Here is a 27,226-nt window from a genome sequence, read left to right on the forward strand (position 1 = left end):
CTGCTCTCTCCCTGCCTGTCCCCTCCCCACCTGCTCTCTCCCTGCCTGTCCCCTCCCCAGCCACCACACACACACACACACACACACACTCCAAAGGAGGTCTCTTCCACTTGGTTTGAGGAAACACACTCCGTAGGGAAATCTCCCTTTGTCTGAGTGAGTGCTGGAGAGAAGGAGGGAGGCTGCTGGTGGTGTGGCTGGTGATATGGCTGGTGTGGCCGTGGCTGGTGATGTGGCCATGGCTGGTGATGTAGCTGGTGATGTGGCCGTGGCTGGTGATGTGGCTGGTGATGTGGCCGTGGCTGGTGATGTGGCCGTGGCTGGTGGTGTGTCTGTGGCTGGTGATGTGGCCATGGCTGGTGATGTTGCCGTGGCTGGTGATGTGTGTCTGTGCGTGTGTGCTGGTGATGTGGCTGGTGATGTGGCTGTTGATGTGGTCGTGGCTGGTGATGTGACCGTGGCTGGTGATGTGACCGTGGCTGGTGATGTGGCTGGTGATGTGGCCATGGCTGGTGATGTTGCCGTGGCTGGTGATGTGGCTGGTGATGTGGCTGGTGATGTGGTCGTGGCTGGTGATGTGACCGTGGCTGGTGATGTGGCCGTGGCTGGTGATGTGGCTGGTGATGTGGCCGTGGCTGGTGATGTGACCGTGGCTTGTGATGTGTCTGTGGCTGGTGATGTGTCTGTGGCTGGTGATGTGTCCGTGACTGGTGATGTGGCCGTGGCTGGTGATGTGTCTGTGGCTGGTGATGTGGCCGTGGCTGGTGATGTGGCCGTGGCTGGTGATGTGGCCGTGGCTGGTGATGTGGCCGTGGCTGGTGATGTGGCTGGTGATGTGGCCGTGGCTGGTGATGTGTCTGTGGCTGGTGATGTGGCTGGTAATGTGGTCGTGGCTGGTGATGTGTCTGTGGCTGGTGATGTGGCCGTGGCTGGTGATTTGTCTGTGGCTGGTGATGTGGCCTTGGCTGGTGATGTGGCCGTGGCTGGTGATGTGACCGTGGCTGGTGATGTGGCCGTGGTTGGTGATGTGGCTGGTGATGTGGCCGGTGATGTGGCCGTGGCTGGTGATGTGACCATGGCTGGTGATGTGGCCGTGGCTGGTGATGTGACCGTGGCTGGTGATGTGGCCGTGGCTGGTGATGTGGCTGGTGATGTGGCCGTGGCTGGTGATGTGGCTGGTGATGTGACCGTACATTCTGAAATATGGCATGGGTGCGCTCACACACACATACACAGAGAGAGACACACACACACACACACGGCTCTGTACCTTCCTGTGCCATGCTCTGCCCCAGCGCCCATAACTCTCTTGTTACATAAGAGCAGTGTACTGTTACCCAGCAGACTGTCTAACTAGCACCTCACAATCACTCATCAGCCTAGAGTGGATAAACTGGGGGAGAGAGACACTGGATGTGAATAGCTTCCAACGACAGTACATAATGATGAGAGAGTGAGGGGAGAGAGAGAGAGACTAAAGGTGAAGAGTCTCCGACTCTCTATGTCTGTGAGATGTGGTATCAGACTCATTGGAGGCAGCCATGTTAGTTTTTCAATGAGTGGCAGCTCAGCCAGCAGCCTTGGGAGTCAGAGTCTAGGTCTGCCTCAGTAAAAGCTCCTATATTGAATCACTCAATTACAGGCTGAGCAGAGAAACAGAAAAAACACATGAATCCTGAAATCCCTGCCTTGTCTCCGCCAGCCCGTTAGAGAGTTTCCTCTTTAAATGCGCTCTTTAACCCAAATTGAATATATTAGTGTTCCCTGGTGGAGAGGCAGAAGAAAGCCCCCTTTCTTTCTCTTTCTTTCTTTCTTTCTTTCTTTTCTCTCTCTCTCTCTCTCTCTCTTTCTTTCTTTCTTTCTTTCTTTCTTTCTTTCTTTCTTTCTCTCTCTCTTCATTTCCCCCTTTCTTTCTTTCTCTTTCCTTCCTCTCTCTCTTTCCTTCCTCTCTCTCTCTCTCTCTCTCTCTCTCTCTCTCTCTTTCTTTCCTTCCTTCCTTCCTCTCTCTCTCTTTCCTTCCTATCTCTCTCTCTCTTTCTTTCCTTCCTTCCTTCCTTCCTTCCTTCCTTCCTTCCTTCCTTCCTTCCTTCCTTCCTTCCTTCCTTCCTTCCTTCCTTCCTTCCTTCCTTCCTTCCTTCCTTCCTTCCTTCCTTCCTTCCTTCCTTCCTTCCTTCCTCTCTCTCTCTCTCTCTCTCTCTCTCTCTCTCTCTCTCTTTTTCTTCCTCTCACTCTCTCTCTCTTTCCTTCCTCTCTCTTCTTTCTTTCCTCTCTCTCTTTCCTTCCTCTCACTCTCTCTCTCTTTCCTTCCTCTCACTCTCTCTCTCTCTTTCCTTCCTCTCACTCTCTCTCTCTCTTTCCTTCCCCTCATTCTCTCTGGAGGAGCCAGTGGTTTTCATGATGGCTCTTCTAGTAGGAGATATGTTCAGCCCTGCCTGCGTCCCTGCCTGCGTCCCTGCCTGCGTCCCTGCCTGCGCCCCTGCCTGCGCCCCTGCCTGCGTCCCTGCCTGATCTGCAGCGATAATACTGCAACAGCTACTGACCCATTCTTAATTTCTTCATTTTTATTTCACATTTTATTTAACCAGATAAATCAGTTGAGAACCAATTCTCAACTACAATGATGACCTGGCCAAGAGGCATGACATCCCAGCAGTGAACAGAACAACACACAATACCCATGTAATAATAAACACACTGTAGGAAAGGTGCACGTTTATCAGATGTACTACAATATGAGAAACATTCACAGTGGGTTAGAGCAAAGAAGAAGGTAACTGACATAAAAAATAATGGCAGCAGCTCAGAGAATAGTGTTTTTGAAGGGGCGGGGTGGGACGGGTGTAGGTCGTTCCCTTCGGGGGCAGTGGAGATCTGGAATGAATGACGGCCGAAGGAATGACCCGTATGATATACCCACCAGAACGCCAGTTGGACAGGACAAGACAGACAGACACATTTCAGTCCATTTCCAATGTCTTGTTGATTTGACTCACGAGGCTGGACATTCTGGAGTAAAGGGTGTTTCTTGGCTGTTGTTATGATTGTAAAATGTCCTTTGTAGTTCTCTGTAGATAGTTCATGACGTAACATACGCATTGCACAGTAAAGTACCCAGGCATTTATGTAATAACATAAACATCATTTGTGTGTTTGCTCAGTGTGTAAGTCCTTATTATTCATGGCCTATTTCAGTATTAACGCGTTTCTTTACCCAGCACACGGCTGACTATGTAATGGCACATATGTTTGCGTGGAAGAACACATGTTCTTCACATGTTGCGTGGAAGAACACAATGCAATTTTCTATTTATTTACGATTTCTTGATTGTGAGTGTGTGTGTGTGTGTGTGTGTGTGTGGGTAGTAGCAAGTAGAAGGTGACCTTGCAGCAGAGGACAGGAGAGGATACTGATGAACAGCCCCCCACCCCCCACCCCACCCCCACTACGGCCTAGCCTGGGAGTTTCCTGTGCTCTGGGTTCTGTTGCCAGGGAGACCAGACCCTCGGCAGGCAGAATCCCCCGTAATGCATACCTGGGAGGGCTCTCACCCACCCACCCTGACCCCGTTCATATACTTCACGATGGCAATGAGGTTTGAAACAGCAGGCGTTTGGCTGGTTGCCATTTGCGGGCCCATGTCGGGAGCGAATTTCTCTGTAGAGGGAAGCAGGGTAGGGAAGCAGGGTAGGGAAGCAGGGTAGGGAAGCAGGGGAGGGAAGCAGGGGAGGGAAGCAGGGGAGGGAAGCAGGGTAGGGAAGCAAACTGCCACCTTGCCGGCATCCCAGGAGAGTGTCAGCAGTCCAACTCATAACCTTCAAGAGCCAGCCAGAGGAAAGAGATAATTGAATTGCCTGTCTGTGTAGACGCTCGCTTTTTTTCATCCTGCTAATTATTCACCATCCTCATTTTCCAGGGGTGTGTGTGTTAGTGCCTCTGTGTTGTATCAACGTGTGTGTGTGTCTGGGACAAGGTAGATGAGATGAAGCAGGCAGTGTGCGTCTGGTGAGCTCTGATGACAGCACGCGTTTGATCAGGGAGGCTGGCGCCGTTAGGGCTGTTTGAACACTGGATTCAGGTAATTGATGCTGGGCTGCTCCAGGCTGGCAGGCTGGTAAACTGGCATGGGGCCAGGATAGGAGGGGGGGGGGGGCGGAAAGGCACAGCACAAACATTCAGGCTCCTCATCCTCTGTAAAGACTGGGACACAGCTATCTATGGCGGTGTGGGTAGTGGTGTTAGATTAGCCAACCTTACTTTGCAAACATTACACCTGTGTTATTGGGCCTACAAGACCTCTGGATCTGACGCCTCCCTCCTCTCTGGCTTCCCCACACACAGCTACCGTGACAACCAATCCGAACAGGAGGAACAAAACCCACTTGTTGTTGTCTGTGCTCACCAAGGCAACAGACCCCAGGAGCCAGCAGGTAACACATCTGGACGCTCCATTTGAAAAGGCGCGAGCGTATGGCCAACTGTGTAGGACAGAGAACGGGAGTGATTGCTCTGAGCGGCTGATCCTGCGGCCTGTGTGTTTGCCAGGAGATTAAGGCAGATTTGGCCCTGTGCTTCGGCCTCGTCTCCTGTTTGCGGATGATATGACCAAGCGCCGCTGGTGCTGCCTCCCTGCTGGGGAGCTGGAGGCTGGGCTTTAGGTTAACTGCCCGTGGCATGGCCTGGCTGATTGGCTGTTGGCAGGGGCCTGGCTCTGTCCTAGAGCCGCAGAGGGCTCAGGTCTGCCCGCTTTAAAGGATCCCAGGCCCTGTAATGGGGGTAATGCGGCGTGCTCTGGGAGACGAGGGGACCGCGCCGCTCGCCCTCCCAGCCGCTCCACCGCCCACAGACCAGGCCGCTGCTACTGCTGAGGGCTAGTTTCAGGTGGCAGGGATGTTGAGATGACGGCTTATAGCCTCTCTCCTCCTCCCTTACCTCCTCCACTTCATCTCTCTAGGAAGGACCCTGTCTTCTCCTCCCTTACCTCCTCCACTTCATCTCTCTAGGACCCTGTCTCCTCCTCCCTTACCTCCTCCACTTCATCTCTCTAGGACCCTCTCTCCTCCTCCCTTACCTCCTCCACTTCATCTCTCTAGGACCCTGTCGCCTCCTCCCTTACCTCCTCCACTTCATCTCTCTAGGACCCTGCCCTGGTCTGGATCAAGTGTATCATGTCAGTTTGAGGCCTATCACTTACCTCAGTCAGCAGATAAGCCACACAGCAACACAGAGACACACTCACTACTGAACTCTGTCCAACTGCCTTGGCTCTGGACTACTATATTCATGGCACCAGCTGCACCACATTACCTAATTGGCCTAATTGATAGGCAGGGTAATACGTTATTGGATTTTAGCCCCCACTCCTTAGGGTGTCTCATCATGGCAGCTAGCTTCCCCCATGACACGAATACATGGTGACACTGAGCCTGGTGACCCCTCTGACCTCTCCATGAATACATATACCCCTGGCCTGAGGGCCTGGTTCCAGCCCTCTACACTGGACGTGTCCTGTCGCAGTTACCAGCTGGGATTGGTGTGAAGATATGTTTTGATTGGTCCTCATCATGTTCCCTTTCATGTTCAAATATAGTGGTACTTTTCCAAACACAGCTACAGTAGCCATTAGATAGGCAGTTTAAAGTCCCCTATGAAACTCCCTCTCTTCCTCCTTCTCTCCCTCTCTTCCTCCTCTCTCTCCCTCTCTTCCTCATTCTCTCCCTCTCTTCCTCCTCTCTCTCCCTCTCTTCCTCCTCTCTCTCCCTCTCTTCCTCATTCTCTCCCTCTCTTCCTCCTTCTCTCCCTCTCTTTCTTCCTTCCTCTCTTCCCTCCTCTCTCTTCCCCTCGTCTTTCCTCTCTCCCTCTCATCCCTCCTTTCTCTCCCTCTCTCCCAGCGCAGACACGTAGAGCGTATGAAGTGTTCTGCAGATTCCCAGGCAGATTAAAATGCCATGTCGCACATAGATAAATTAATGAGCCTTCCCTCTACACACACACACACACACACACACACACACACACACACACACTGCTGTTGCCACGGTGCTTATGATACATTAGAAGGAGGGGTGGAGGGCTTAAGTGCGCCCAAAGATTTCCGGCCGTGGCGAGATCACAGGCCGGCTCCTGCAAAGCCCCATGGGAATGGAAAAAGAGCGAGCGAGAGACACAAGGGGAGAGAGAGTGCCATCTGATTCTAAGGGTGCACCTATTGTGTTCCTCTGAAAGGGGCTGGCTGCGAGGGAAAGAGCAAATAGGTGCTGTCGATAAGGAATGCATTATTACTGTCATTATCTTCATCAGTGGAAGAGAGAGAGCAGCAAGCCATTTAAAGCACATATCCTTCCTCATATTAAAACCGCTCTTCACCATTATTCACATTCACTTGCTTCACATTCTATGTCTCGCCGGTAGAACTGGTATCTATTGCGCAGAGTTCATGTTCCCAAAATGTAGCCGGTCATTTCAAATGCCTTATTATTAGTCTCTGTCTCCGTGTGATTCTGCAGCCATTTGAATGCCTGTGTGGGGAATAAAGCGCTGCTGGGTAATGAGCCTCTCTGAGCGTTCCAAAGGGCACCCTATTCCCTACATAGTGCACTACTTTTGACTAGAGCCTTATGGACCCTGGTCTAAAGTATAGTGCACTATAAAGGGGAAGCGGGTGCCCTTTGGAACGCGGGCTCTGTCTTAATGACTTTTAGCGGTTCAGAAAGAGTACGCGGCGAGCGTTTAGGGTATCAAAGACCGGGCTGGAGATGATGATAGCGTGAGTTGATTAAGACAGGCTGATGTAGAGAGAGAGAGAGAGAGCGAGAGGCCACCCTCTGACGTGTCCTGAGGCGAGATGTAAAACCCGAAGGCAGCACAGCACTGACACGACACACGGAATCATGGCCAGATGTCATGTAGGCGACGCTACCTCTGGAGCTGTCTGTCTCTCTGCCCGCCTGCCTACAGTGCATTCAGAAAGTATTCAGAGCTCTTGACTTTTTCCATATTTTGTTACGTTACAGCCTTATTCAAAAATTGATTAAAATGTTTTTTTCCCCTCATCAATCTACACACAACACCCCATAATGAGAAGAACTGTTTTTTAGAAAATGTTGCTTAATTATGAAAAATTATATACAAAAATATCACATTTACGTAAGGATTCAGGCCCTTTACTCAGTACTTTGTTGAAGCACCTTTGGCAGCGATTACAGCCTCAGGTCTTCTTGGGTATGACGCTACACAAGCTTGGCACACCTGTATTTGGGGAGTTTCTCCCATTCTTCTCTGCAGATCCTCTCAAGCTCTGTTAGGTTGGATGGGGAGCGTCGCTGCACAGCTATTTTCAGGGCTATCCAGAGACGTTCGATTGGGTTGAAGTCCGGGCTCTGCCTGGGCCACTCAAGGACATTCAGAGACTTGTTTTCGAAGCCACTCCTGCGTTGTCTTGGCTGTGTGCTTAGGGTCATTGTCTTGTTGGAAGGTGAACCTTCGCCCCAGTCTGAGGTCCTGAGCGTTCTGGAGCAGATTTTCATCAAGGATCTCTGTACTTTGCTCCGTTCATCTTTGCCTTCATCCTGACTAGTCTCCACGTCCCTGCCTCTGAAAAACATCCCCACAGCATGATGCTGCCGCCACCATGTTTCACCCTAGGGATGGTTTTGGTCATGTGATGAGCGGTGCCTGGTTTCCTCTAAACGTGATACTTGGCATTCAGGCTAAACAGTTCAATCTTCATTTCATCAGACCAGAGAATCTTGTTTCTCATGGTCTGAGAGTCCTTTAGGTGCTTTTTGGCAAACTCCAAGCGGGCTACCATGTGCCTTTTTACTGAGGAGTGGCTTCCGTCTGGCCACTCTACCATAAAGGTCTGATTGGTGGAGTGCTGCAGAGATGGTTGTCTTTCTGGAAGGGTCTCCCATCTCCACAGAGGAACTCTGGAGCTCTGGTTCTTAGTCCATCGGGTTCTTGGTCATCTCCCTGACCAAGGCCCTTCTCCCCCGATTGCTCAGTTTGGCCGGGCGGCCAGCTCTAGGAAGAGTCTTGGTGGTTCCAAACTCCTTCCATTTAAGAATGATGGAGGCAACTGTGTTCTTGGGGACCTTCAATGCTGCAGAAATGTTTTGGTACCCTTCTCAAGATCTGTGTCTCGACACAATCCTGTCTCTGAGCTCTACGGACAATTCCTTCGATCTCATGGCTTGGTTTTTGCACAGACATTAACTGTCAACTGTGGGACCTTATATATACAGGTGTGTGCCTTTCCAAATCATGTCCAATCAATTGAATTTACCACAGGTGGACTCCAAACAAGTTGTAGAAACCTCTCAAGGATGATCAATGGAAACAGGATGCAGCTGAGCTCATTTTCGAGTCTCATAGCAAAGGGTCTGAATACTTATGTAAATATGGTATTTCTGTTTTTAAGTTGTAATACATTTGTTTTAAATTTAGAGAAACCTGTTTTTGCATGCTCATAATGGGGTATTACGTTTAGATTGCTGAGTTTAATTTTTTTTTATTTTTATCAATTTTAGATAATGAATGTATGTGGAAAAAGTCAAGGGGTCTGACTACTTTCCGAAGGCACTGTATCTGTCCGTCTGCCCAAACCAGGAAGCTATAAATGACAGTTAACTCTTGGTTCAGATCCTCAGTCTTACAGTAGTAGAGGTACCACTAACCATAGATGACTGAACATGATGAGAGCCCAGTGGATGTTGAGGGTGTGAGAGAAACCCTGTTCTGTGTTCCTCCCATGTGTCTGTCTTTAGATGCAGAATGGATGGGGAATTTCCTCGGCACTAACCTCGTTTTCTGTGATTAAATCACCACCAACTATTTTTGAAAGGCTCAATCATTGAAAACATTCCCATCGGTCCCTGTGACAGCTAACACACACACACACACACACACACACACACACACACACACACACACACACACACACACACACACACACACACACATACACACACATACACACACATACACACACACACACACACACACACACACACACACACACACACACACACACAGCTTGAGTCTGTCACTGCTGCTGGGAGTGGGACCATGGGAACGTCAGTGTTTCTACAGACAGATACAGTAGTAACAGAAGAGACATCATGGCAGCTTATTCCTAGTCATTTGAAGATGTCTTTGCACTTGAAAGATTCTGTCGGCCAGGGTAGGATAGCGTGGTAGTTGATGTGAAGGATTCTGTCGGGTAGAATAGGATAGCGTGGTAGTTGATGTGAAAGATTCTGTCGGCCAGGGTAGGATAGGATAGCGTGGTAGTTGATGTGAAGGATTCTGTCGGGTAGAATAGGATAGCGTGGTAGTTGATGTGAAAGATTCTGTCGGCCAGGGTAGGATTGCGTGGTAGTTGATGCGAAGGATTCTGTCGGGTAGGATAGGATAGCGTGGTAGTTGATGTGAAAGATTCTGTCGGCCAGGGTAGGATAGCGTGGTAGTTTATGTGAAAGATTCTGTCGGCCAGGGTAGGATAGCGTGGTAGTTGGTTTGAAGGATTCTGTCGGGTAGGATAGCGTGGTAGTTGATGAGACGGATTCTGTTGGGTAGGATAGCGTGGTAATTGATGTGAAGGATTCTGTCGACCAGGGTAGGATAGCGTGGTAGTTGATGTGAAGGATTCTGTCGGGTAGGATAGCGTGGTAGTTGTTGTGAAGGATTCTGTCGACCAGGGTAGGATAGCGTGGTAGTTGATGTGAAGGATTCTGTCGGCCAGGGTAGGATAGCGTGGTAGTTGATGTGAAGGATTCTGTCGGCCAGGGTAGGATAGCGTGGTAGTTGATGTGAAGGATTCTGTCGGCCAGGGTAGTATAGCGTGGTAGTTGATGTGAAGGATTCTGTCGGGTAGGATAGCGTGGTAGTTGATGTGAAGGATTCTGTTGGCCAGGGTAGGATAGCGTGGTAGTGGATGTGAAGGATTCTGTCGGGTAGGATAGCGTGGTAGTTGATGTGAAGGATTCTGTCGGCCAGGGTAGGATAGCATGGTAGTTGATGTGAAGGATTCTGTCGGGTAGGAGAGCGTGGTAATTGATGTGAAGGATTCTGTTGGCCAGGGTAGGATAGCGTGGTAGTTGATGTGAAGGATTCTGTCGGGTAGGATGGCGTGGTAGTTGATCTGAAGGATTCTGTCGGCCAGGGTAGGATAGCGTGGTAGTTGATGTGAAAGATTCTGTCGGCCAGGGTAGGATAGCGTGGTAGTGGATGTGTAGGATTCTGTCGGGTAGGATAGCGTGGTAGTTGATGTGAAGGATTCTTTCGGCCAGGGTAGGATAGCGTGGTAGTTGATGTGAAAGATTCTGTCGGCCAGGGTAGGATAGCGTGGTAGTGGATGTGTAGGATTCTGTCGGGTAGGATAGCGTGGTAGTTGATGTGAAGGATTCTGTCGGCCAGGGTAGGATAGCATGGTAGTTGATGTGAAGGATTCTGTCGGGTAGGATAGCGTGGTAATTGATGTGAAGGATTCTGTCGACCAGGGTAGGATAGCGTGGTAGTTGATGTGAAGGATTCTGTCGGGTAGGATAGCCTGGTAGTTGATGTGAAGGATTCTGTCGGCCAGGGTAGGATAGCGTGGTAGTTGATGTGAAAGATTCTGTCAGCCAGGGTAGGATAGCGTGGTAGTTGATGTGAAGGATTCTGTCTGGTAGGATAGCGTGGTAGTTGATGTGAAGGATTCTGTCGACCACGGTAGGATAGCGTGGTAGTTGATGTGAAGGATTCTGTTGACCAGGGTAGGAAAGCGTGGTAGTTGACGTGAAAGATTCTGTCGACCAGGGTAGGATAGCGTGGTAGTTGATGTGAAGGATTCTGTCGGCCAGGGTAGGATAGCGTGGTCGTTGATGTGAAGGATTCTGTCGGCCAGGGTAGGATAGAGTGGTAGTTGATGTGAAGGATTCTGTCGGCCAGGGTAGGATAGCGTGGTCGTTGATGTGAAGGATTCTGTCGGCCAGGGTAGGATAGTGTGGCATACCTCTCATTGTTTCTTATGTGTCTGTCTGTTTCAGAGTAACAGCTGATAGCTATACACACGTTGAAATGGAACGCTCTCGGCTACTGATGTGGAAATACCTGCTACACTCTGGGACAAACACACTGTACCACACACCACACCATGTCCTCATTTCTCTCGGTCTCTCTCTCTGTGTGTGTGTGTGTGTGTGTGTGTGTGTGTGTGTGTGTGTGTCTGTGTGTGTGTGTGTGTAGCTGGTGTGATTGTAGGGCTGACTCCCACCCCCCCCTGCGTCTGTGTTTTCAGACTCATCCCCTCCTCACTGAAACAAAAGGGATGATTTTCTCCCCAGCGGGGCGCTGGGTGTTGTGGGGTAGACACTGTCCGCCTTGGCTCCGCTCCCAGGCAATTTAACCGGCGCTGCCGTTGGCGTGTTTCCACCGAGATGATCACGCTATGCACCGCTCAAAGAGATTCCCTCTGATTGGCTTATTATCATTCATACTTCTACAGACGGCTGGACATTAGGCACATTGTTTGGTGTGATTTGTAAATTAGTATGGTTCTGAGGTCCTACTGTTGATGAGCTAGACCTACTTCCAGTTGTGTAAAGTACTTGTGTAAAATGTTTTTTAAAGTTTCTTGGGTATCTGTACTTTACTATTTATATTTTTGACAACTTTTACTTTACTACATTCCTAAAGAAAATAATATACTTTTTACTACATACATTTTCCCTGCCACCCAAAAGTACTCGTTACATTTTGAATGCTTAGCAGGACAGCAAATTGATCCAATTTCACGCACTTCTCAAGAGAACATCCCTGGTCATCATCTGGCGGACTCACTAAACACAAATGCTTTAGAAATTGTAAATTGTAAATTATGTCTGAGTGTTGGAGTGTGCCCCTGCCTATCCATACATTAAAAAAAACAAGAAAATTGTGCGATCACTTTTACCTGAGGCATTTTCTATTAAGGTATCTTTACTTTTACTCAAGTATGACAATTGGGTACTTTTTTCACCACTGCCTAGATCAGGGAGGTACTTTATCTGTGAGGTGTCGCCTCTCCTTCTCAGTCTCCTGCCTGTCTGTCTCCTTGTCTGTGTCCCAAATGGCACCCTATTCCCTTTATAGTGCACTACTTTTGACCAGAGCCCTTTGGGCCTAGTGGTGCGCTATAAAGGGAATGGGGTGGCATTTGAGACTCCCTCCTGGGTTTGGTCAATAAAGAAGTGCCCCACCCAGGGTGTTTCATTCCTGACGGGTATTGAGGCGCTGGTACAGTCACCCAAGCATTTTACGGCCCCATCCTTCCTTAATGACAAGACGGTGACAGCGCTTATCATATTAGCTGCTGTCAAGCGTGGCAAAATGGGATTACCACGGCAACGCTGTGATCAACTTCATTTGATCCCGCTCTGTGCCCACAGCTATGCTTTAGCTGAGATTTCCATTTTGGCTGATTTTCCGCCCCTTCTCTCCTTCAGTCTCCTGCCCCCTCCCTAGAGGTCCGCCCCCTCTCTAGAGGTCTGCCCCCCAAACCCACACATTTGTTGACACTCTTATTTCGGGAGCATTAATAAAACCTGCCACATTGGAGGAGATGCGGGGTGGGCAGGGGTGTGTCCAATTTATCTCCCCGATCCAGACCTGCTCCCTCACAGACTCAGTAAAGCTGAGTCCCCCTAATCCTCTGGGCCCCTCTGTAGAGGAAACCTGGTGGACGGAGGAACTTGCTCTGTATAGGAAACAGTCATAGACACTAAGACACTATGGATGGAAATAGCCAAATAGATGGATTAAGAGAAGGGCCTTGAGCACTGTAGCATTACATTAGGTGAGGTGGGGTGTACTGTGCTGGGTGAGGTGGGGTGGGGTGTACTGGGTGAGGAGGGGTGTACTGTGCTGGGTGGGGTGTACTGAGCTGGGTGACGGGGGGTGTACTATGCTGGGTGAGGTGAGATGTGCTGTGCTCCATGTCTTCTATTCTCCTCTCCACGTCTTCTCCTCCTCTTCTCTCCAAGTCTTCTCCTCCTCTTCTCTCCACATCTTCGCCTCCTCTTCTCTCCACGTCTTCTCCTTCTCTTCTCTCCACGTCTTCTCTTTCTCTTCTCTCCACGTCTTCTCCTTCTCTTCTCTCCACGTCTTCTCCTCCTCTTTTCTCCACGTCTTCTCCTCCTCTTCTCTCCACGTCTTCTCCTTCTCTTCTCTCCACGTCTTCTCCTCCTCTTCTCTCCATGTCTTCTCCTCCTCTTCTCTCCACGTCTTCTCCTCCTCTTCTCTCCACGTCTTCTCTCCACGTCTTCTCCTTCTCTTCTCTCCACGTCTTCTCCTCCTCTTCTCTCCACGTCTTCTCCTTCTCTTCTCTCCACGTCTTCTCCTCCTCTTCTCTCCATGTCTTCTCCTCCTCTTCTCTCCACGTCTTCTTCTCCTCTTCTCTCCAAGTCTTCTCCTCTTCTCTCCACATCTTCTCCTTCTCTTCTCCTTCTCTTCTCTCCACGTCTTCTTCTCTTCTCTCCACGTCTTCTCCTCCTCTTCTCTCCACGTCTTCTCCTCCTCTTCTCTCCACGTCTTCTCCTCCTCTTCTCTTCATGTCTTCTCCTCCTCTTCTCTCGCTCCATAAATGCGTTGTGGGCAGGAGCAGATTTGCAACCCTCCCTTAGGAAAAGTGCTTTCTGCCTGATGCATGTCTGGGTCTGCCTCAGGCCACTCCTCTCTCTCTCTCTCTCTCTCTCTCTCTCTCTGTGTCTGTCTCTGTCTCTGCCCTACTCCATACATTTTCCCAGTCTTTCTCTTTCCCGCCTTCGTTCTCTCTCTCTCTCTCTCTCTTTCTCTACACCACAGGGACTGACTGAGTTTAGTCACTGAACGTTTCATCTGTGTGTTTAGGTCAAGCTTTCCTTCAGTATCCAAGCACTAGTATCTATTTTAAATCACACATACAGTCGTGGCCAGAAGTTTTGAGAATGACACAAATATTAATTTTCACAACGTTTGCTGCTTCAGTGTCTTGAGATATTTTTGTTAGATGTTAGTATGGAATACTGAAGTATAATTACAGGCATTTCATAAGTGTCAAAGGCTTTTCTTGACAATTACATGAAGTTGATGCAAAGAGTCAATATTTGATGTGTTGACCCTTCTTTTTCAAGACCTCTGCAATCCACCCTGGCATGCTGTCAATTAACTTCTGGGGCACATCCTGACTGATGGCAGCCCATTCTTGCATAATCGATGCTTGGAGTTTGTCAGAATTTGTGGGTTGTTTGTTTGTCCACCTGCCTCTTGAGGATTGACCACAAGTTCTCGATGGGATTAAGGTCTGGGGAGTTTCCAGGCCATGGACCCAAAATATTGATGTTTTGTTCCCGGAGCCACTTAGTTATCACTTTTGCCTTATGGCAAGGTGCTCCATCATGCTGGAAAAGGCATTGTTCGTCACCAAACTGTTCCTGGATGGTTGGGAGAAGTTGCTCTTGGTTGATGTGTTGGTACCATTCTTTATTCATGGCTGGGTTCTTGGGCAAAATTGTGAGTGAGCCCACTCCCTTGACTGAGAAACAACCCCACACATGAATGGTCTCAGGATGCTTTACTGTTGGCATGACACAGGACTGGTGGTAGCGCTCACCTTGTCTTCTCCAGACAAGCTTTTTTTCCAGATGCCCCAAACAATCAGAAAGGGGATTCATCAGAGAAAATGACTTTACCCCAGTCCTCAGCAGTCCAATCCCTGTACCTTTTGCAGAATGTCAGTCTGTCCCTGATCTTTTTCCTGGAGAGAAGTGGCTTCTTTGCTGCCCTTCTTGACACCAGGCCATCCACCAAAAGTCTTCGCCTCACTGTGCGTGCAGATGCACTCACACCTGCCTGCTGCCATTCCTGAGCAAGCTCTGTACTGGTGGTGCCCCAATCCCACAGCTGAATCAACTTTAGTAGACGGTCCTGGTGCTTGCTGGACTTTCTTGGGCGCCTCACAACAATTGAACCGCTCTCCTTGAAGTTCTTGATGATCCGATAAATTATTTATTTAGGTGCAATCTTACTGACAGCAATATCCTTGCCTGTAAAGCCCTTTTTGTGCAAAGCAATGATGACGGCACCTGTTTCCTTGCAGGTAACCATGGTTGATAGAGGAAGAACAATGATTCCAAGCACCACCCTCCTTTTGAAGCTTCCAGTCTGTTATTCGAACTCAATCAGCATGACAGAGTGATCTCCAGCTTTGTCCTCGTCAACACTCACACCTGTGTTAACGAGAGAATCACTGACATGATGTCAGCTGGTCCTTATGTGGCAGGGCTGAAATGCAGCAGAAATGTTTTTGGGGGGATTCAGTTCATTTTCATGGCAAAGAGGGACTTGCAATTCATCTGATCACTCTTCATAACATTCTGGAGTATACTCAAATTGCCATCATACAAACTGAGGCAGCAGACTTTGTGAAAATGTATATTTGTGTCATTCTCAAAACTTTTCGCCACAACTGTACACAAGAGATTAGGAAAAATGCTTGAATGCGCATATTTAATTTTAATTTTAATTTGATTTAATTTTATTTATCCGTTATTTTACCAGGTAAGTTGACTGAGAACACGTTCTCATTTGCAGCAACGACCTGGGGAATAGTTACAGGGGAGAGGAGGGGGATGAATGAGCCAATTGTAAACTGGGGATTATTAGGTGACCGTGATGGTTTGAGGGTCAGATTGGGAATTTAGCCAGGACACCGGGGTTAACACCCCTACTCTTACGATAAGTGCCATGGGATCTTTAATGACCTCAGAGAGTCAGGACACCCATTTAACGTCCCATCCGAGAGACGGCACCCTACACAGGGCAGTGTCCCCAATCACTGCCCTGGGGCATTGGGATATTTTTTAGACCAGTGGAAAGAGTGCCTCCTACTGGCCCTCCAACACCACTTCCAGCAGCATCTAGTCTCCCATCCAAGGACTGACCAGGACCAACCCTGCTTAGCTTCAGAAGCAAGCCAGCAGCAGCAAGCCAGCAGTGGTATGCAGGGTGGTATGTGTGTGTATTCACCTACACGGTTGGGACGTATGTGTGTGTATATGCATGAGAATAATGTGTGTACACCAGAAATAGAACAGTCTGTCTGTGGAGAGGCCTCTTCACTTTGTTTTCAACTAGAAGCCAATGGCCTTCCCAGATGTCAGGGCAGCAGTCTGCCTCGCCTTCAGCTGGAGGAGGAGAGGAGAGGTAGAAGGAGAGGAGGAAAAGAGGGGGAACAGTGTAGGAAACGACAGGGCTACAGAGCAGAGGAGGGCTGGGAGACTCCGCCATGTCACGCTCCAGGGGCAGAGGTCTCCTTCACACTGCTAGCGGACTGGCGGCAGACACACATACACACACTAACCTACGCGCACACACACACTCACACCCAGGCACAGAAAAGTACACCGTTCATAACAGCACCGAAGTAGGTGTCCTTTATACAGTTACCTAGAGCTGGCATCAGTAGACCAGTGTTTCTGGAAGTCAAGTCACATGATACTTCTGTAGACCTCGCCCTCTGGTGTTTTGGAAAAGACCCATGCGTTGCCATGGCATCTGAACACCTGCTTTCCCCTGTGTGGTTGTACTTTTCCACCTGCTTGGGGAAAAAGGCCTCTTACACCCCCCCCCCCCCCCCCCCCCAAAAAAAATGTTTCCATGCCAATGTGATTTCACTGTGTTTTTCCCTGTTGGCGATGGCTGGGCTGCCAATGGTTCCAAGAGGAAATCAATGAGAGATGAGGGTGAGGGTTTGTGTGTGCGTGTGCGTGTGCGTGTGTGTGTGTGTGTGTGTGTGTGTGCGTGCGTGCGTGCGTGCTGGATTCCTCCCATGTGGGGACTGCTCGGGGTTAGGCAGGAAGCGGGAGCTGGGGTGTGACCAGAATGAGTATGACTGCAGCTGTGGAGCCTGCCAGCGGACAAATGGAGGACCTGTGCAAAGAGGGGAGGGGGGGGGGGGGGGTAGAGACTCACTGGGCTCGAGGGGCTCTTATACTGTAGACTCTGTCTGGGCCTGGAGGGGACTGTCTATGGATGGGTCTGAGTTACGGTATGTTCCCAGGGGCTAGGAGCTAAAGCACAGTGACCTTACCCCTGACCCATGACTGCCTTATGATATCTAATCCCTCCCTACTGCTCTGAGGCCAGGCGCATACAATTAGTCTTCAATCATAACACACACAAACAGACCACTAATACAGGCCTGTACAGAATACATGCTTAGGGGATTGACAGGTTGACTTAGTTAATGTGTGTTTGGATGTCTTTGAGTTGTGGGTGGTTGTACTTCAACACTAAGGCACGGTAAACAACTCTGTTACTCTACTTACCGTGGTGTTTTGTCCTGATACGCCCCTCTGCCATAAGATCTTCTCTCGTGCAGCAGATACCTTGTTGTATTCAGAGGTGGTCGTAGTCTTGTGTGGTCAGGTAGGCCATTCTTGGTTGTGATTACAGCCATCACAGACTACTACTCTACTCACACAGTCATCTGTGAGTGTTCCTCTGGCACATATTTTACTAGTGTCTCTCTTAATGGCCCTTGGCATGGGGTACTGGGCGGACACCGGGCAGGCGGTGTGCCCATCATCAGACAGACAGTCCCTCTGTGTTCCCCTGGCATGGCCTGGCAGCATGCCGCTGCAGGGCGGCTTGCAGCAGTGGGCACTAGCCAGTAGGCAGACAGAAAGTCACTATGGGCAGTAGGCTCTGGGCACAGTGGGCAGTGGACACCCAGGCAGGCAGGGGAGAGTGGGATATCTCACACTTAGATAGAGGTTAGATTACTCTGCTGTACTCATGGAAGGAGAGAGAGGAGACTGGCTGCATGGAAGGAGAGAGAAAGAGAGTGAGAGACAGAGAGAGACACAGAGAGAGACACACAGAGAGAGACACAGAGAGAGACACAGAGAGAGACAGAGAGCGAGAGAGACGGAGAGAGTGGCACAGTAAGAGACAGAGAGCGAGAGAGAGAGAGACAAAGAGACACGGAGAGAGACAGACACAGAGAGAGACAGAGAGCGAGAGAGACAGAGAGCGAGAGAGACAGAGAGCGAGAGAGACAGAGAGACAGAGAGCGAGAGAGACAGAGAGCGAGAGAGACAGAGAGCGAGAGAGAGAGAGAGAGAGACACAGAGAGAGAGACAGAGAGAGAGACACAGAGAGAGAGTCACAGAGAGCGAGAGAGACAGAGAGAGGTTTCAGAGGCCAATCAGCACACATGAACCATGGTCAGCTTTCGTGGGGGGTATGTATGTGTGTGGGGGGTTGACCAAAAGGTCTCTGACATTCTGACTCAGATGCCTTCCACTCAGCATTACACACACACACTTCCCAGAACTCTGCACTGTACTCAGCCTCCTGGCCTTGAAGGAATTTGGCCTACAAACGGAACTGTCCTAGACATACTAGGATAAAGAAACGTATATACTGTGACTCAACAACATGATCACGACTAGAAATTATTTGACTGACGTTTGTTCCCTCCACTTACAGATGGTCCATTCACGGGGACCCCTCCCACTTATGGTTATGATGCAGACCGTGCGGAGGAGCAGAGGCGCCACCATGACATCCTGCCCTACATCGACGACTCGCCCTCCTCCTCGCCACACCTCAGCTCTAAGAGCCGCAGCAGCCGAGACACCCTCTCCTCTGGATCCCTTGAGTCCTCCAAGTCGGTGAGTGTGCCCCTTCCCACTTCAATTAAGTCTACCACAAAGGTCATCTCCCACTCATTCCAGGAAGCTCCTCATATCGAACAGGGAATTCCTTCCCAGTCTATAGAGTACCACAGTATGAGTCACAATGCCCATAAGACCTAGTGGTCAAACAGGGAAATGGTTCCAATTGTTTTTTACACCATTCATTTTCCCCATAGGGGATTTTAGAAACATTTAAAATAAGGGCTGTGTTTCAGTGAAGGCTCACCCTGGCATGACGTTTTGATAAACGTGTAAATCTCTCTAGGACAAGCTGACTTTTATCAATATATTCACCTGTATTTAACCCCACAAGATGAAATGCTAATTAGCTGCTAATGTGGCTATCATAAATAGCTACAAATGCCATGATGGTCTGAACGAGACTGCCAAATCTCTGGATTAACTATCTAATGTTGGCTAAATGTAGTATTGAATAAATTGGCTACATTTCTTTAAACGGACAATTCTGTGAACTGTCTTGTACAAGTTTTAAGTTGACACAAGACGTGACGTGCAGGTGCTCGCAGGGATTTGTGGTTTTGCATGATGTCCACTTTGACGCTAATTAGCATGTTCAAACCTGAGAGTAGACGGAGCCGAATATATTGCTAAAAGTCACCTTGTCCGAGAGAGATTTACATGGTTGTCACAACAGGCGAAGCAGAAACACAGCCCTTGTTTTAAGTGTTTCTAAAATCCCCTATGGGGAAAATGAATGCTATAAAAAAACGATTGGAACCATTTCCCTGTTTGACCGCTAGGTTTTATGGGTATTATGTCACCTTCACTGTGGGTGTCTATTCTATCACCCCCTGGCCCTCCCTCACGGCCTCAACCATGAAGAGACATAGATAGACACCTATCTCTGAGGCACGTCATCTAACTACCTGTAAGCTTATTATTGTCATCAATTAGCTCTATTACCTAAGTTATATTGCGTTTTTTGTGACGTGATTGAACCTGTGATGGGTGTGTGTGTACACCTCACTGTTAGCCTGGTGCAGTGTGAGTATGTGTCGTGCTAAACACACTGTGCTGCAGTCGCTCTCTCGTCTGGAGGAAGTAGCCACATCAATGGTCATAAAGGAAGGCCTATGACCCGCCCCTGTCTCGCCTCAGTGGCAGAGAGAGCGCTTGTCAAATTGATTGATGGTTGAATCTTCTAATAAATTATGAGTCCCTGGGGTGCACCCAACCTCTGACCGTTTGGGTTTGTCTCACTCATTGGTTTTAATAAGCACACACACACACTCTTTCTCTCTCTCTCTCTCCCTCTCGGTCTCTCACTGTCCACAAAGAGTGATGGATTTGTTATACAATAGCAGGGATTGAGTGAACATTGATGCGGGGACTCTGTGCAGGTATTTGATGGGGTTGAGGTCAGGGCTCTGTGCAGGTCAGTCAAGTTCTTCCACATCAATCTCAACAAACCATTTCTTTATGGACCTCCCTTTGTGCACATGGGCATTGTCATGCTGAAACAGGATAGTGCCTTCCCAAACAGTTGCCACAAACTTGAAAGCACAGAATCATCTCGAATGTCATTATATGCTGTAGCGTTAAGATTACCCTCCACTGGAACTAAGGGGTCTACAGTAGCCCGAACCATGAAAAACAGCCCCAGACCATTATTCCTCCTCCACCAAACTTTAGAGTTGGTACGATGCATTCGGGCATCCGAATGTTCTCCTGGCATCCGCCAAACCCAGATTTGTCCATCGGACTGCCAGATGGTGAAGCGTGATTCATCTCGAGTCCACTGGCAGCGGCGAGCTTTACACCACTCCAGCCGACGCTTGGCATTGCGCATGGTGATCTATGGCTTGAAACCTATGACGGTGATTGCATGGCTGTGTGCTCGATTTTATACACCTGTCAGCAACGGTGTAGCTGAATTTGCCAAATCCACTAATTTGAAGGGGTGTCCACATACTTTTATTTATACAGTTTGTTACATTACAGCCTTACAGAATTTGATGAAATAAAAAATGTTCCTCATTAGTCTACACACAATACCCCATAATGACAAGGCGAAAACAGTTGTCATTTTGTTTGCAAATGTATTACAAATACGTAAGACCCTTTTGAGACTCGAAAATTGAGCTCAGAATCCAAGATTGAACTCTTTGGCCTGAATGCCAAGCGTCACGTCTGGAGGAAACCAGGCACCATCCCTACGGTGAAGCATGGTGGTGGCAGCATCATGGGACCTTTTTCTGCTACACCCGTTGCTGACAAAAAAAATCAGTGGCAGGGACATGGAGACTAGTCAGGATCGAGGGAACGGTGAACAGAGCAAAGTACAGAGAGATCCTTGATGAAAACCTGCTCCAGAGCGCCCAGGACCTCAGACTGGGGTGAAGATTCACCTTCCAACAGGACAACGTCACTAAGCACACAGCCAAGACAATGCAGGCGTGGCTTCGGGACAAGGCTCTGAATGTCCCTGAGTGGCCCAGCCAGAGCCTGGAATTGAACCCGATCGAACATCACTGGAGAGACCTGAAAATATCTGTGCAGCGACGCTCCCCATCCAACCTGCCAGAGCTTGAGATGATCTGCAGAGAAGAATGGGAGAAACTCCCCAAATACAGTTGTGCCAAGCTTGTAGCGTCCTATCCAAGAAGACTCGAGGCTGTAATCGCTGTCAAAGGTGCTTCAACAAAGTACTGAGTAAAGGGTCTGAATTTTTATGTGAATATTATATTTCCGTTTTTTATTTTGTAATAAATTTGCTAACATTTCTACAAACCTGTTTTTACTTTGTCAGTATGTGGTGTTGTGTGTAGATTGATGAGGAAACAAATCAACTTAATCAATTTTAGAATAAGGCTGTAACGTTTCAAGATGTGGAAAAATTCAAGGGGTCTGAATACTTTCCGAATGCACTGTACAGTGCATCTCCCCCAGAGTCTTCCACTACCATCAGGCCATTCCTGAGTGATCACATCACACCTGAGGCAACGACCTGGAAAAAGGTCACTCTCATGTCTGTGGGCCCAGCCAACTCTTCTGAAGCGTTAAGATTCTCCTCAAGGCTGTTAAATGTCTTTAACGAGTCCCCACTGCCTGGCAATGTTTGTTGCCTGACTAAAACGAAAGTCATCGTGGGATGCAATGTGGCAGATGTCAACACCGAGACGTAGAATAAGTAGATAGACTAACCGCCAGGCGCCCCTGTAGCATATCTCTCTGTCAATGCCTAGTTAGTCGGTCTCTCTTGAAATGGAAAGTATTACAGTACAATAACTCACTCCTGTACAGAACAAGATTATTCAGAGATGTTTATATTTCGGGTTACACCCAAGTGTTTCGTTAATAAATACTTCAGAGAGAGGGACAATGGTGTTTTTCCAGAGAAAATATGAGAAATGAAAGTGAACAGGGCTATTATAAAATGAGATGCCCACACCGCCTCCTACCTGGCTTTGAACCTTATGGAAACTGACGTCTCGCTGCCATGGGAGACAGAGAGAAGAGAATACATGTTATTTAAATGTTTCTATGTTTCTCTCAATGTCCTCAGTTATTAGATTTACTCATATGATAATAACTGTTAGTATATATTATGGTGTATTTCCAGTGAGCAATTAGCTTGAGACCTACTTTAACAAATCGGTAGCGATGATGAATCCATGCTATTAGCCCCACTGCTAGTTGTGTATTTAGGATGTATTTAGTGAATGAGAAATGAACACAAGTCAAGGTACACAAAGTTACTGTAGACTGACTTTGGTTGGGTGCTTTCCTTTTGATTGTCCTACTATTTACACACATACACACACACACACCGGACACACTCAACTCTTTTAGTTGTGTGTACAGTATGTACCTACTTTAAGGGAGTGGCTGCTGTTGTTAGCTGAGCTTTAGGCCCAGCCCTAGACACCCCCCCCCCCCTGTCTTGGCTGTCTGCACACTGAGAGGGGCTCATTAGTTGTTGCCGTGACAATGAATAAAATATGTTATTATGGAGATGTGATGGGCCCTCCCGAGGTGAGGAGGAGTGTCTGGGCCTGAGCAGTGAATGAATGAATGAACACGCATTGTTTTCCCTCCTCACTCAACTCCACAATGGAAACGTGGGCTGGCTGGGCCCGTTATAACTCGAGAAGGTTTCACAAAATGTTCTCTTCACTCATTTTTATTTAAGGAGATTCTCTGGTACTTTCAAGCCAGTGGTTCTAGAAGTGATCCCTGAAAATGACGTACTACATCACATATGTGCAGATATACATCACGTATACGCAGATATGCAAAGGTATGTGGACACCCCTCAAATGAGTGGATTCGGCTATTTCAGCCAAACCTGTTGTTGACAGGTGGATAAAATCAAGGACAGAGCCATGTAATCTCCATAGACAAACATTGGCAGTGGAATGACCTTACTGAAGAGCTCCGTGACTTTCATCGTGGCACCGTCATAGGATGCCACTTTTCCAATAAGTCAGTTTGTCAAATTTCTGCCCTGCTGGAGCTGCCCCAGTCAACTGTAAGTGCTGTTATTGTGAAGTGGAAACGTCTAGGAGCAACAACGGCTCAGCCGCGTAGTGGTAGTCCACACAAGCTCACAGAACGGGACCGCTGAATGCTGACGCACGTAGAGCGTAAAAATTGTCTGTCAACACTCACTACCGAGTTCCAAACTACCTCTGGAAGCAACATCAGCACAAGAACTGTTCGTCAGGAGATTCATGAAATGGGTTTCCATGGCCGAGCAGCTGCACACAAGCCTAAGATCACCATGTGCAATGCCAAGCGCCGGCTGGAGTGGTGTGAAGCCGCCATTGGACTCTGGAGCAGTGGAAACGAGTTTTCTGGAGTGATGAATCACTCTTCACCATCTTGCAGTCCGACAGATGAATCTGTGTTTGGCGGATGCCAGGAGAACACTACCTGCCCGAATGCATCGTACCCACTGTAAAGTTTGGTGGAGGAGGAATAATGGTCTGGGGCTGTTTTTCATGGTTTGGGCTAGGCCCCTTAGTTCCAGTGAAGGAAATCTTAAATCTTAATCTTACAGCATACAATGACATTCTAGACGATACTGTGCTTCCAACTTTGTGGCAACAGTTTGGTCATACATCTGTTCTCAGTCATGTAGCTAGTCCAAACATCCAAAGCGTGCATACTCTTGTCAAATAAAATACTTTAAATGATCTTCTCTTTTAACACTCTTGTGAAGTATGGAAGCAGAAAAGGCCTGTTGTATAAGAGCCAGAGAAACACAACCAAACACAGCACAGACCCCTTGGTAATGGATTCCATCAGTTTGTCTGGACCCCTGTAGTTCCCCAGAGACTCTTACTGACATCTGCTGCTTCCACTACCTGTGCAGTGGCCATGGAAACAGGAGTTTCAGGCTCATTTACCCCCCCATTAACACATACATACACACACACAAGGTGCTTTCTCGCATTGTGTCATTCATTTCAGCATTTATGCATTTTTTGGATTATCTCTCCTATGGCTTCTGTTTCTAAACTGTGGCACACACACACACACACACACACACACACACACACACACACATATATACACACACGTTTGTTTTACTATCCTTGTGGGGACCAAACATCTGATTCCCATTCTTAACCTAACCTTAACCCCTATCCCCTAATTCTAACCCTAACCTTAAATCTAACCACCTAAAATAGCCTTTTTCCATGTGGGGACCGGTGAAATGTCCCCATTTTCCTTGTTTTGCTATCCTTTTGAGTTCATCTGGTTCCCACAAGGATAGGAAAACCAAACACACACACACACAATCACACAAAGAGAAAATCCCCTTACCTGAGCGTGCATTATGTCTGCCCTTATCCTGTCTGAGACTAAAGTACATTCTCATCATAGTCTCCAAATGAAGGCAGTAGTCAGATTCCTCTCTATTGTAGCTTACCCCCCCCCCCCCCCCCCCCACACACACACACACTCTCAGAATCTCTCTGAGCCACAGGCTGTGTTCTGTAGTAGCTGGGCACAGATAGCTTTACTTCAGCTTAGTGAATGGGTTGGATAGCCCAGACCCAGGAGAGGTACTACCTGGCCCAGCTGTGGCCTTCTCTACCCTGCTCTACTCTCTCCTAGCTTTGCCTCCTACCTACCATGACTCTCCTCTGTCACGGAGCCTGGGGGTTAGCTTTGCCTCCTGCCATGACTCTCCTCTGTACTGGAGCCTGGGGGTTAGCTTTGCCTCCTGCCATGACTCTCCTCTGTACTGGAGCCTGGGGGTTAGCTTTGCCTCCTGCCATGACTCTCCTCTGTTCTGGAGCCTGGGGGTTAGCTTTTCCTCCTGCCATGACTCTCCTCTGTACTGGAGCCTGGGGGTTAGCTTTGTCTCCTGCCATGACTCTCCTCTGTCCCGGAGCCTGGGGGTTAGCTTTGCCTCCTACCATGACTCTCCTCTGTACTGGAGCCTGGGGGTTAGCTTTGCCTCCTGCCATGACTCTCTTCTGTCCTGGAGCCTGAGGGTTAGCTTTGCCTCCTGCCATGACTCTCCTCTGTCCTGGAGCCTGGGGGTTAGCTTTGCCTCCTGCCATGACTCTCCTCTGTCCTGGAGCCTGGGGGTTAGCTTTGCCTCCTGCCATGACTCTCCTCTGTACTGGAGCCTGGGGGTTAGCTTTGCCTCCTGCCATGACTCTCCTCTGTACTGGAGCCTGGGGGTTAGCTTTGCCTCCTGCCATGACTCTCGTCTGTCCTGGAGCCTGGGGGTTAGCTTTGCCTCCTGCCACGACTCTCCTCTGTCCTGGAGCCTGGGGGTTAGCTTTGCCTCCTGCCACGACTCTCCTCTGTCCTGGAGCCTGGGGGTTAGCTTTGCCTCCTGCCACGACTCTCCTCTGTCCTGGAGCCTGGGGGTTAGCTTTGCCTCCTGCCACGACTCTCCTCTGTCCTGGAGCCTGGGGGTTAGCTTTGCCTCCTGCCATGACTCTCCTCTGTCTGGGCCATTTTTAGATACCAACTTACATCGCACGGGAAACCCTGACTGCCAGAGTTATTTTAGTTTCCTTGGTTAGGCGAGACGGCCCAAAGCTCAAAGCATGTTGAGTGTTTTTACTCTTGGGTTGGCCTGGAAGAATGCTAGAACAAAGACGAAGCTGTGTCTTTTACACCCCAGCTTTTATAAACTATTGCTCCTCTAATCTTCCCACTACGCTGTTGTCATTCAGACTCAAACTAATGCTCATGCCTGGTGTGCATGGTCTCATTCTGTACAGTACTTGTGTTGTGCACTTTTGTCATTGTTGTTTCCTGTGTGTTCGCTGCAGACGGAGTTGGACCTGGAGAAAGGCCTGGAGATGAGGAAGTGGGTTCTGTCTGGGATCCTGGCCAGCGAGGAGACCTACCTCAGCCACCTGGAGGCACTGCTACTGGTGAGATGCTGCAACGAACACACACACACACACACACACACACGACTTGCCGGGAACGCTCTATGTGTCACTTGCACACAAACACACACACACTATACAAACTCTCTCTCTATCTCCCTCCCTCCTATTCTCTCAGCCTATGAAGCCTCTGAAGGCAGCAGCCACCACATCCCAGCCGGTGCTGACCATCCCCCAGATCGAGACCATCTTCTTCAAAGTGCCTGAGCTCTACGAGGTCCACAAGGAGTTCTACGACGGCCTGCTCCCCCGGGTGCAGCAGTGGAGCCACCACCAGCGTGTGGGGGACCTCTTCCAGAAACAGGTGAGGTCATAAGACAGATCCTTGGGGTGTTCCCCCTGTGTCTGTCGGAGCCTGGAGCCTGACTCGGGATGACAGAGGACTTCCTAATGAGTCCCTCCCTGGACCTGGCTACATGGCAACATGACATCGCCCCCCCCCCGCAGGAGAGCTGGGCCTGTCACGAGTGCTGTGTGTAAGGGGACAGTGGACAGGGAGAAGGAGAGTGTCACCATGCTGTCTTTTCTACTGAGACGAATGCTACACTGAGCGTTGTGTCACTAAGAAGCAGCCTATAAATAATGCCAAACGCCGAGCGATGGGAGACTTAGGTGGAAAAAATCTGCCGATGAGCCCTTGAGCAAGGCACTTGAACCCTAATTGCTCCTGTAAGTCGCTCTGGATAAGAGCGTCTGCTAAATGACACAAAAAAAACAACATGTAAAAGGAGTATTTTATTTGTCTGTTTAAACTGTCAGGGCAGCACATGCCGGAATCCTTTTCTGCATTTTATTTATGAATTGTTTAGTTTTTTTCTCCTCCGTCTCTCTTGTCTGTGTCTGCTATGTGATAATCAGTGGGATCAACCTCTGCATTTTGCGTCTCCCAGCAGACAAGCATCGAGAGAGGAGCAATTTTAATTAATGGATAGTAGGCTCTCTCTCTCTTTCTCTCTCTCTCTTTCCCTCCCTCCCCCTCTCTCTCTCTTTCTCTCTCTCTCTACCTCTATCCCTCCCTCTCTCTCTCTCTCTCTCTCTCTCTCTGTCTCTCTCTCTGTCTCTCTCTCTGTATCTCTGTCTTTCTCTGTATCTCACTCTCTCTCTCTCTCTGTGTCTCTCTCTCTGTCTCCCTCTCTCTCTGT

General features: G+C 48.9%; 1 protein-coding gene across 2 annotated transcripts in view; it reads left to right on the forward strand.

Annotated features, from left to right (window-relative positions):
- Positions 1–27,226, forward strand: part of LOC110509728 (breakpoint cluster region protein) — a 125,919-nt gene that overhangs the window by 66,106 nt on the left and 32,587 nt on the right. For both annotated transcript variants that reach the window (XR_016493334.1, XM_090227019.1), the window contains 3 exons: positions 18,488–18,672; positions 25,962–26,066; positions 26,203–26,388. Coding sequence is in view for 1 of the 2 variants with exons in the window: in XM_090227019.1 (XP_090083145.1) it covers positions 18,488–18,672; positions 25,962–26,066; positions 26,203–26,388 (476 nt within the window). In the remaining variant the exon portion in view is untranslated. The remainder of the gene's footprint in view (positions 1–18,487; positions 18,673–25,961; positions 26,067–26,202; positions 26,389–27,226) is intronic.

Source organism: Oncorhynchus mykiss, chromosome 29 (assembly GCF_057628025.1).
Source record: "Oncorhynchus mykiss isolate SJ-2025 chromosome 29, ASM5762802v1, whole genome shotgun sequence".
In the NCBI taxonomy this organism is placed as follows: domain Eukaryota; kingdom Metazoa; phylum Chordata; class Actinopteri; order Salmoniformes; family Salmonidae; genus Oncorhynchus; species Oncorhynchus mykiss.